Source organism: Gopherus evgoodei, chromosome 7 (genome assembly GCF_007399415.2).
Source record: "Gopherus evgoodei ecotype Sinaloan lineage chromosome 7, rGopEvg1_v1.p, whole genome shotgun sequence".
NCBI lineage: Eukaryota > Metazoa > Chordata > Testudines > Testudinidae > Gopherus > Gopherus evgoodei.
This window is the reverse complement of record NC_044328.1, coordinates 26,405,166-26,417,420: the sequence shown is the minus strand read 5'-3', so window position 1 is coordinate 26,417,420 and position 12,255 is coordinate 26,405,166. Positions and strand designations below refer to the sequence as shown.

Genomic DNA, 12,255 nt, shown 5'->3' with positions numbered 1-12,255 from the left:
AACAGGATGTTAGGAATCATTAAAAAGGGGATAGAGAATAAGACGGAGAATATATTATTGCCAATATATAAATCAATGGTACACCCACATCTTGAATACTGGATACAAATGTGGTCTCCTCATTTCAGAAAAGATACACTGGCACTAGAAAAGGTTCAGAGAAGGACAACTAAAATTATTAGGGGTTTGGAACAGGTCCCATATGAGGAGAGATTAAAGAGGCTAGGACTTTTCAGCTTGGAAAAGAAGAGACTAAGGGGGGGGGTATGATAGAAGTGTATAAAATCATGAGTGATGTGGAAAAAGTAGATAAGGAAAAGTTATTTACTTATTCCCATAGCACAAGAACTAGGGGCCACCAAATGAAATTAATGGGCAGCAGGTTTAAAACAAATAAAAGGACGTTCTTCTTCACACAGTGCACAGTCAACTCATGCAACTCATTGCCTGAGGAGGTTGTGAAGATTAGGACTATGACAGCATTTAAAAGAGAACTGGATAAATTCATGAAGGTTAAGTCCATTAATGGCTATTAGCCTGGATGGGTAAGGAATGGTGTCTCTAGCCTCTGTTTTTCAGAGGGTGGAGATGGATGGCAGGAGATCACTTGATCGTTACTTGTTAGGTTCACTCCCTCTGAGGCACCTGGCATTGGCCGCTGTTGGTAGACAGAATACTGGGCTAGATGGACCTTCGGTCTGATCCAGTACGGCTGTTCTTATGAAGAGTATAGGGAATGCCTAGGAAATATTGATATGTTGCTTAGTTATGTATAGCTGATGTGCACTGGTAAATTATCTATCAGTAATTCCCCACTACTGCAGCAGGATCAACTGCGCTAGCAATGGTGGAGGGCTAAGAGTAGAGAGGGTTCAGATGTTTTTATTGCCCTCTCATGTGGAACACAGTTACTGTTTAAAATAGCACTCCACCATTTTATAATAGTTCAGAAAGTGAAGGATGTAATTGAATCTGTTCAGCTGACAGTGGGAAATTCCAAGTTAACGGAATGCAATTACATAAGTTTGATTTGACCCAAACACCATAATCAAACTATTCGCTGCTTGTAAAAAAATATATATATTAGGGCATCTTTAGTGACAAATGTTCAAGACCTCGCTTTAGCTCCCATCAAGAAGACTGCACCTCCAGCAACTTGGTGCTGCACAAAGGAAAGAGACATTGAGGTTTTCTTTGCAATTAAAACACACATAGTTGGCCCAGGTCAGCTGACTTGGGCTCACAAGGCTTGGGTTGCAAGGCTGTAAAATTGCTGTGTAGACATTTGGGCTTGGGCTGGAGCCTGAGTTCTGGGCCTCTGTGAGGGAAGAAGGTCCCAGAGCCCAGGCTCCTTCCTGACCCCCAATGTCTACACAGCAATTTTTAGCACCACAGCAAGAGTCCTGTGAGCTCAAGTTGGCTGATCTGGGCCAGCCACAGATCTTTTATTCTAGTGTAGATGTACCTTAGGTCTCTCTCACATCAGTGTTGACAACCAGGCCTGACACTGATTAGCTTTGGAGATTTGACATAATTACCACACAAGTTGATATTGCCAGTCTTTCCCAGAAAACGAATGTTCTGCAGAAAGTCAGACCAATTTTGTCCATTATTTGCACTGAAAGGCTAATTTAAGCATCTGAAAACATGACAAAGGAAATCCAGGTTGAACCTCTCTAGTCCAGCACCCTTGGACTGGTGCCGAAACAGAGAATTTGCCAAACCACAGGAGATCAGTATTGTAGTGAGCGGGTCCCTTTTTATTTTTATCTTGCCAAGGCAAATAAATGGAACAGCGCTTGCAACGCACCCTAGCCAAGGCTTACCAGTTCTTCATAACAAAGTGTTAGTATTGTTACACAATTTTACTGTATTGGCACAAGGAAATATGTAGATAAAGCATAAAAACCATAAAATAAAATCATGCCAGGCCATGGATGTTGCCGCACCAGAGAGTGCCGGACTAGAGAGGTTGTACCTGTATGTGGTTGGTTGCTGACTTCTGCAAGTATTTACATATGTAGGGATGTTTGGAGAATATCAAATAAGAATTTATGACTCTGACTAGGGAAACAAATGGCAGTTTTTTCAATATTTCCTACCTATTTCTTGCTGCTTCACCTCCGCAGCCAGTGTCTGCTGTGCTGAAATATTTTTAAACACAAGTATTGTGTGTCCTTTTCATTCTGCGTATAACCTAAACTTGTAGTAAAAGCACTCTATTCTCATGACAAAACATTTCATTCCCACATGAAAGGCTCTTATTTTAAATGTCAGGTATTGCTGCAAGGCAGAACCAGTGTGTGTGCTGCACCCCTCTGCTGAAAGGAGTCCAGAAGAGATTTTTGGCATTTGGATGAAGTTGCTTTCATGCACATTTCAAACAGTTATGTGGAATTCACTTTCTTACCCACTTGGGATTTTAGGCCAACTACACTTGCACAGCGTGCAGTTTTCTACCACAGAGATGGCACTGTTAGACTGATGGGGAATGTGTGTCCAACTTGATCATCACAGTTCATATCCAGGCTGATACTTCTGACAACGAAGAAGCTTCTACATCCTCTGATGCCACTGACACTGTGGAATACACTGAACTCCATGATGGTTCAAGCACAGTGATTTTTCAGATAAAGTGAGTACTGTCAATTTTGCTCTTCTCATCCACACCAAAACTCTACACTGAAATACAGCTGGAAGAGGGCAATAAACACTACCAGAATTAAATTCAAACCCTTAAGCTGCATAACTGCACTGACATTCCGTAAGAGACACAAGGATATTTGTTGAAGATAAGTATACCCATTTTAAAAAATCCTTCATCCTTCCACGTACATTAGATTCCATCAACGTATCAACATCTAAGAAGGAAAAATACTTATTTCATAATTTGTATCTATTGTTTCATTTTAATTATTCAAAACACTAAATGTGCAAATCTATGGTGACACCTAACGTCCTTCATTTTCCCCTCCCATGCCTCATCCTCCAAATTACAAAATCCTCACTGTAGGAACCACCACATAGCTAGTCAACACTTTTCAATGCTTCCACTATAAATAAGATCAGACTACAGCCATATAGCTATAGAGGGCCCAATTTCATTGACTTCATGAGGATTAGGATTGAGCCATATACTAATTATATGGTTAGAAGTAGAATGTTCATAAGAGTTACTCCTGGTATTAACTATTTTTGAGATGTTTACCCATCAAACTCTATTTTGTCTGCAAAAGCCTGTTCTTTGGAATTTACCAAAATTCAGTGCAAACCATTTTATTTCTAAGCAATAAATACCAGAAACAGAAAAGCTTGGTTAAAATTTGCAATAGTTTGGGAAACCCATTGAATTTTGTACGTTAGTAATTAAGTGATCAGTAAGCAAGGAGAATGAATCATGTGCTTTGTTCATGTATTTTGTCAGTTGTCAGTTAGTTTCAGAACACAAGAATGGCCATACTGGGTCAGACTAAAGGTCCATCTAGCCCAGTATCCTGTCTTCTGACAACAGCCAATGCCAGGTGCCCCAGAGGACCAGAACAGGTAGTCATCAAGTGAGCCATCCGGTCACCCATTCCCAGATTCTGGCAAATGGAGGCTAGGGACACCATCCCTCTCCATCCTGGTGAATAGCCATTGATTGACCTATCCTCCATGAACTTTAGTTCTTTTCTAAATTGTAGTCTAGGGCCTTCACAAAATCCTCTGGCAGAGTTCCAGAGGTTGATGAAATACTTGTGAAGAAATACTTTGTTTTAAACCTGCTGCCTATTAATTTCATTTGGTGACACCTAGCTCTTGTGTTATGAGCAGCTCTTGTGTTATGACCAGTCATAATTTTATAGACCTCTATCATATCCCCCTAGTCATCTCTCTTCCACACTGGAAAGTCTGTCTTATTAATCTCTCCTCATATGGCAGCCGTTCCATACCCCTAATCATTTTTTTGCCCTTTTCTGAACCTTTTCCAGTTCCAATATATCTTTTTTGAGATGGGACAACCACATCTGCATGCAGTATTCAAGATGCGGACATACCATGGATTTATATAGAGGCAATATATTTTCTGTCTTATCTTCTATCCCTTTCTTAATGATTCCCAACATTGTTTGCTCTTTTGACTGCCGCTGCACATTGAGTGGATGTTTTCAGAGAAGTATCCACAATGACTCAAGACCTTTCTTGAGTGGTAACAGCTAATTTAGACCCTATCATTTTATATGGATAGGTGAGATTGTTTTCCACTGTGCATTATTTTGCAGTCATCAACATTGAATTTCATCTGCCATTTCGTTGCCCAGTCATCCAGTTTTGAGAGATCCTTTTGTAGCTCTTTGCAGTCTGCCTAGGACTTAATTATCTTGAGTAATTTGGACCATCTGCAAATTTTGCCACCTCATTGTTTACCCCTTTTTCCAGATCATTTATGAATATGTTGAATAGGCCTGGACCCAGTACAGATCCCTGGGGGACACCACTATTTACCTCTTTCCATTCTGAAAATTCACCATTTATTCCTACCCTTTGTATCCTATCTTTTAACCAGTTACCAATCCATGAAAGTACCTTCCCTGTTAGCCCATGACAGCTTACTTTGCTTAAGAGCCTTTGGTGAGGGACCTTGGCAAAGGCTTTTTGAAAATCTAAGTACACTATATCCACTGGATTCTCCTTGTCCACATACTTGTTGACCCCCCTCAAAGAATTCTAGTAGATTGGTGAGGCATGATTTCCCTTACAAAAATTATAACGACCCTTCCCCAACAAATTTTGTTTATCTATGCATCTGACCACTTTGTTCTTTACTATAGTTTCAACCAGTTTGCCTGGTACTGAAGTCAGGTTTACCAGCCTGTAATTGCCAGGATAACCTCTGGAGCTCTTTTTAAAAATTGGCATCACTTTAGCTATCCTCCAGTCATTTGGTACAGAAGCTGATTTGAGTTCCTTCAAAACTCTTGGGTGAATACTATCTGGTCCTGGCGACTTATTACTGTTTAGTTTATCAATTTGTTCCAAAACCTCCCCTAGTGACACTTCAAACTGGAACCGTTCTTCAGATTTGTCACCTACAAAGAATGGCTCAGGTTTGGGAATCTCCCTCACATCCTCAACCGTGAAGACTGATGCAAAGAATTAATTTAGTTTCTCCACAATGGCCTTTTCGTCCTTGAATGCCCCTTTGGCATCTCGATCAACCACTGGCCCCACTGATTGTTAGCAGATTTCCTGCTTCTGATGTACTTAAAACAAATTTTGCTATTACTTTGAGTCTTTAGCTAGCTGTTCTTCAAATTCTTTTTTGGCCTTCCTGATTATATTTTTATAATTTGCCAGAGAGTTTATGCTCCTTTCTATTTTCCGCATTAGGATTTCACTTCCACTTTTTAAAGGATGGCTTTTTGCCTCTCACTGCTTTTTACTTTGTTCTTTAGCCACAGTGGCACTTTGTTGGTTCTCTTACTACGTTTTTTAATTTCGGGTATACATTTAAGTTGAGCCTCTATTTTGGTGCCTTTAAAATGTCTCCTCGTTTCTTTACTATTCCTCGTTTTTGTGTAGACCCCTTTTCTGAAATAAAATTCTACAGTGTTGGGCTACTGTGGTGTTTTCTCCACCACAGGGATGTTATAATCACTATTAGCGAGCAGTCCAGCTATACTCATCTCTTGGATCGTAACCTGTGTGCCACTTAGGACTAAATCAAGAATTGGCTCTCCTCTTGTGGGTTCCAGGACTAGCTGCTCCAAGAAGCAATCATTTAATGTGTCAAGAAACTTTATCTCTGCATCACGTCCTGAGGTGACATGTACCCAGCCAATATGGGGATAGCTGAAATCCCCATTATTGAGATTTTTATTTTAAAAGCCTCTCTAATCGCCCTGAGCATTTCACAGTTACTACCACCATCCTGGTCAGGTGGTGGTAATATATCCCTACTCCTATATTGTTATCATTAGAGCATGAAATTACTATCCATGAAGAGTCTATGGTACAGTTTGGTTCATTTAAGACTTTTACTTCATTTGATTTTACACTTTCTTTCACATATAGTGCCACTCCTCCAGCAGCACAACCTGTTCTGTCCTTCCAATATATTTTGTACCCTGGTATTACCGTCCCATTGATTATCTTCATTCCACCAAGTTTTTGTGATGCCTACTATATTAATACCTTCATTTAATATGAGGCACTCTAGTTCACTCATCTTAATATTTAGACTCCTAGCATTGGTATATAAGCACTTAAAAAACTTGTCACTTTGTAGCTGTCTGCTATTACATGATGTACTGAATGGGACTTTTTCATTTGACTGTTTCTCATCAAATCCTACCTGTATTTTATCATCTTCCATCCTCTCCTCACTAGAACATAGAGAATCTCCATTAATAGATCCTCCCCTAAGGGATGTCTCTGTCCGAGCCACGTGGTCCTCCACACCTGTCGTAGCATTTTGTAAAATGATGAAATCTTAATGTGAAAATTCAATACATCCCTTAATAAGTCTTTGCAGAAAAATAGGAAAAGACCACCAATATTTTGTGCAGATTATATGGTACACAGTTTAGTGTACCTTTAGTACTGAATTTTGAAGGAAACACTAATTTTTAAAAGCACTGCAGAATAAATTGAATTTTGTATTTAATCTTGGTTTAGTTAAAGTTTCTAAAACCTAATTTGACCACAGGGATAGTACATTCTGGTATAATTTTCTTTAATGAGGTAGGCAATGATTACTAGCAAGAAATACCTAAGAGATTAATTAAAGCTTGTTTTCATGACAAGGACATGATTTCCTGTTGAGATTAAAACTGATTTTTCAGTCATAAATATAAAATATTTTAAAATAATTGCTGACATAATTCACATACTATTCATATTTTGATAGAATTAAATAGCAATCATTGTTAAGGATTTAATAATGTAAATAAATACTACTTAGATGCAGCAATAAAAATGTAAACCCATAAATGCTGCCAAGTGGTTTAGACTCAAAATTTGCCCAACCTTCTAGGTTATCAAATCAAATCCAGCCCAGGTTGATAGTGACAAAGTTGCTACTACATACCATCTAATTGCCATGAGGTGTCCTATGTGAAATGAGTTGGTGGTCTCATTTCAATTCCTAGAAGCCATCACAAAATTCACACGACCATGAGACAACCGTGTTAGTTTCAGCAAATCTGACCAAGGATTGAACTGATCTGGATACTGAATACTTTTTCACTTGAGGAAGGGGCCTTTCAGGTCAGCATTGAGATACATCTGCCTCATCAATGTAAGGACTCCTGCATTGCCGTTGCTGTATTTTTTTCAGTGGACAAACAGAGGATTTCATTTTCCAAGACGATTTTTGAGCATTACATGCAGTACTTCTGTTCAATGGTAAAGCTGTGCTTAGGCACATTGGTTAGTTTCCTGGACTTTTTCCCCCTGTCCATTCAATTATGATAGGAGAGAGAAAGTATTTTGCCATTAAGTGGAAGAACTGAGACCACAGGTCTCCAAAGAAGGATTAAGACAAGAAAATAAAGAGTCCTCTAGGTACAGAGACTGAAGGGAGAAGAACAAGATGAACTGTTGAGAAATATCTCATAGGAAGGAAGGAGCTACTTTATTTCTTTCTAACAGCAGCAGCACTGAGGGTACACCAGAATAGCCTTAACTTCAAATTTACTGGCTTAAATCTCAATCTTAATTTAAATATGAAGAACAGGCTGAAGAACATCTGAAGTTAGCAAACAATTGCTGTAACTGCTTAGACAATGGAGATAAACAATGTACAACTGATGCTCGTTAATAATGACTTAGTAGTACTCTGGATAAAGGTTTCGGTACCATTTTTTCTTGTTCACTGGACATAAAAAAACAATTAGAGACACTGACAATAGGTATGCTGTCTGTCACAACATATGTTATTCTAAAGAGTTGTATGCCCACAAACTAAGTACTGTAAAGGATTAAAATGTATCAGATAGGTGAATTGTGGGGGACAGTTTACACTAAACTGTCTAAGTAAAATGAATATACTTATATTTACATAGAGTGCAATGAAAACAAAAACATTTAACATTCCAGTTTAATTGAAGATGTTGATACAGTTTTGTATTTTTGGTGAAAAATTACTTTAACATATAGATCTAGCATGACTTTGTGAAGTATAAAGAGCAAGTCAGCAGCTTTTAATTACTCCCACTCCATTGCTGATTGCTCCAATGTAACCAATAAATGAATCATTTCTTGCAGTATTTCAGTTCCCATCATTAGCATTCATCTCCATTTGCATTAATTTTCTCCCTTCAGAATAGATAACAATTCACCATTTTCCTTTAGTTCCTGTAAAGAAATTATAGAATAGTAACTCAGGGCATGTATATTTTACAATTACCTCTGACAAATTCAACAAGGATAATTTCCATGACAAAAAATGAAACAGTCCACTATTCAGGAAGAGAGACTAAATAACCCACTAGAGGTCCCTCTCAACCACAAGTAATTAATTTTTGTAATTCTGTATTTTAAAAAAGTTTTACAGAAATAAGACACTCAACATGCTACACAAAGGAAAAAAAAATCACGATCCATCAATAGAATTTGTTAAAGTTTAAAACTATGAATTGGTGTAAATTATAATTTAGAAGTACATGTATGCCCTAGTCTGGTTAGTTAAATTTAGTTCAAATTATAAGTCATTCAGTCCGGTTCAGTTACTGTGAAATATTCTGTTTTTCTTAGTTGTATACAGAAAACATCTACAAGCAGAATATTCGTGCATATTCACAGTCACTTTATAACATATCTTCAAATTACTGCAAGATGCATATGTCAGTAGAATGCATCACTAAAGTGAGCTCTCAGTAACAGATCAACAGCTGTATTGGACTATTTTTCAAAAACTACTGGTGAGTATAACACATTCCAACTTCTTTGATGCTCAAAATTATACTTATTGATCAATGTATGAGTTAACCCAAAATTGTGGTAAGTAAATAAAATTTTAAAAAATCGTCTATATAATTTAAGTAACATCAGCTTATTTTCAGAGCTAAATGGGATGCATCGATTATATCTTCCCAGGAGTTACAATGTGTATTGGCTATAAAACATTCAGACAAGAATGAACTCAGGAATATTAGGCGTTTAGAAGACTTTGCCTGTTCTGTTACAAAAATCAAAAACCACAGTAACAAATGCAGATCTATTTTTGTTGCTTCAGGGTCTGTTCAAAATACTACAATAAACCTTACTTTTTTTTTTCCAGGAATGAGACAGTTTGCTAGGAAAAATGTCTCACCACCTTATCTGAGAAGAGCAATGTCAAAAGTAAAACTAAAAAGCAAATGAAACCTGTAACAATGCACCCACAGGGTAAAAATGGTCTTTACCGTAAAGGTAGCTGACTGCTGTCAAGAAAATACATTTCATTGCTGTATCAGAGTATGTGAGCATGCTGGAGATTTAAAAGCTCCTTTCAACCGTATGTTGAAATAATAGTGGTCACAGTAAAACCAACCAAGCCATTCCGTTTCAAAATATAAAGTCATTACATAGGAGCTTACGTATATGGCAGTTAGACAATATTTTTCTTAGAAGTTCACACTAGAAAAGTCAATTTACATTTTAAACAGGAGTCGCCACCTGCTTACCTTAACAATATCCAGCCCTCCAACAAGTTCACCTTTCACGTACAACTGAGGGTATGTTGGCCAGTTTGAATATGTTTTTAATCCTTGCCGCACCTAAGGAAAATAATTTTAATTATAAGGCTCTTCACAGCAGCTTTACTAGTGTAGTAGACATAACAATGACATCTGTGGGGTGGAGGGGACGAGATTAAGGGTATGTCTACACTACGGGATTATTCCGATTTTACATAAACTGGTTTTGTAAAACAGATTGTATAAAAAGTCGAGTGCACGCGGCCACACTAAGCACATTAATTCGGTGGTGTGTCTCCATGGTCCGAGGCTAGCGTCGATTTCTGGAGCGTGTGGGTAGCTATCCCATAGTTCCCACCCCTTGGAATTTCAGGTTGAGATCCCAGTGCCTGATGGGGCAAAAACAGTGTAGCAGGTGATTCTGGGTAAATGTCGTCACTCATTCCTTCCTCCGTGAAAGCAACGGCAGACAATCATTTCACGCCCTTTTTCCCTGGATGCATAGCATGGCAACCATGGAGCCTGTTCAGCTTTTTTTTTTTTTTTTTTTACTGTCACCGTATGTCTACTGGATGTTGCTAACAGAGGAGGTACTGCAGCACTACACAGCAACATTCATTTGCCTTTGCAAGATAGCAGAGACGGTTATCAGTCGTTCTGTACCGTCTGCTGCTGTCATGGGTGCCCCTGGCTGAGGTCGGCCAGGGGCGCAAAGACAAAAATGGGAATGACTCCCTGAGTCAATTCCTCCTTTATGGTATCTAAAAATAGAGTCAGTCCTGCCTAGAATATGGTGCAAGTGTACTAGAGAACCAGTTTACCCGAGAACCAGAGAGCACAGCTGCTCCGTGTCAGATCCCGCAGAAATGATGAGTTACATGCCATTCTAGGGGGTGCCCCTGAACAACCCCATCCATTGCTTCCCTGCTCCCCCAACCCTCCTGGGCTACCATAGCAGTGTCTCCCCATTTGTGTGATGAAGTAATAAAGAATGCAGGAATAAGAAACACTGACTTGTTAGTGAGATAAAATGAGGGGGAGGCAGCCTCCAGCTGCTATGATAGTCCAGGCAGGACATTAAATGGTGCAGGGGAGAGGAGCCCAGCATCCCGCTGCTATGATAGTCCAAGCAGTACAGAATCTTTTCTTTACACATGAAAGGGAGGGGGCTGATGGAGCTCAGCCCCCAGTTGCTATGATGAAGATGGTTACCAGCCGTTCTGCACCATCGACTGGGAATGACCGGGAGTCATTCCTATTTTTACCCAGGCGCCCCCGGCCGACCTCACCTGAGGCCAGCCAGGCGCACTCACAGGATGATGAGGACGACGGATAGCAGTCATATTGTACCATCTGCCACCGGGGAGGGAAGGGGAGGGGAAAGGATACTGCTGTTCACTGCCTCAGCATCGCGTCTACCAGCAGCATGCAGTAGACATAGGGTGACACTGAAAAAAGTCAAGAAATGATTATTTTCCCTTTTCTTTCATGGGGGGCGGGGCGGGGGGTAAATTAACGAGCTATACCCTGAACCACCCCGGACAATGTGTTTGACCCTACAGGCACTGGGAGCTCAGCCAAGAATGCAAATACTTTTCGGAGACTGTGGGGATTGTGGGATAGCCGGAGTCCTCAGTACCCCCTCCCTCCCTCCATGAGCGTCCATTTCATTCTTTGGCTTTCTGTTACGCTTGTCACACAGCACTGTGCTGTGGACTCTGTATCATAGCCTGGAGATTTTTTTCAAATGCTTTGTCATTTCATCTTCTGTAATGGAGCTCTGATAGAACAGATTTGTCTCCTCATACAGCGGTCAGATCCAGTACCTCCCGTACGGTCCATGCTGGAGCTCTTTTTGGATTTAGGACTGCATCGCCACCCGGGCTGATCCGAGCTCCACGCTGGGCAAACAGGAAATGAAATTCAAAAGTTCGCGGGGCTTTTCCTGTCTACCTGGCCACTGTATCTGAGTTCAGATTGCTGTCCAGACCGGCCACAATAGTGCACTGTGGGATACCGCCCAGAGGCCAATACGGTCAATTTGCAGCCACACTAACCCTAATCCGATATGGTAATACCGATTTCAGCACTACTCCTCTCGTCGGGGAGGAGTACAGAAACCGGTTTAAAGAGCCCTTTATATCGATATAAAGGGCCTCGCTGTGTGGACGGGTGCAGGGTTAAATTGGTTTAAAGCTGCTAAAATCGGTTTGAACGGTAGTGTAGACCAGGCCAAAGACTCAGACTTACCTCTTCGTCCTCTAATATGTCAAATGTCTCATAATCAACACTATAAAGAAAGATGAAAATGAATTATGCATTTTTGCAACACAATACCCACAAAAATATAATACATTTATTTATTTTCACACTACGAGATAGTCACCATCCATAATACAGGAGACTCTCACAAGATATCTATTTATAATCTATAAGCAAGAGACTGCAGAAAGTCAGCTATTTAAGTGGGACATCTGGTAATTAGCCATTAAATACTCCAAGTGACACACTACTTATTTTACAGATACTACATCTTTATTAGCATCTACATCAAAATCAAAAGTTAGTATAGACCAAAAAAATACCCAATTTAATT

At 39.7% G+C, this 12,255-nt stretch overlaps 1 protein-coding gene across 1 annotated transcript in view; it reads right to left on the bottom strand.

The window, feature by feature from the left end:
- Positions 1-8,062: 8,062 nt before the first annotated feature.
- Positions 8,063-12,255, bottom strand: part of GLRX3 (glutaredoxin 3) — a 45,136-nt gene continuing 40,943 nt past the window's right edge. The window contains exons 9-11 of the mRNA XM_030569858.1: positions 11,910-11,949; positions 9,648-9,740; positions 8,063-8,337 (exon numbers count right to left, since the gene is read on the bottom strand). Coding sequence (XP_030425718.1) covers positions 8,287-8,337; positions 9,648-9,740; positions 11,910-11,949 — 184 coding nt within the window. The 3' untranslated portion in view covers positions 8,063-8,286. The remainder of the gene's footprint in view (positions 8,338-9,647; positions 9,741-11,909; positions 11,950-12,255) is intronic.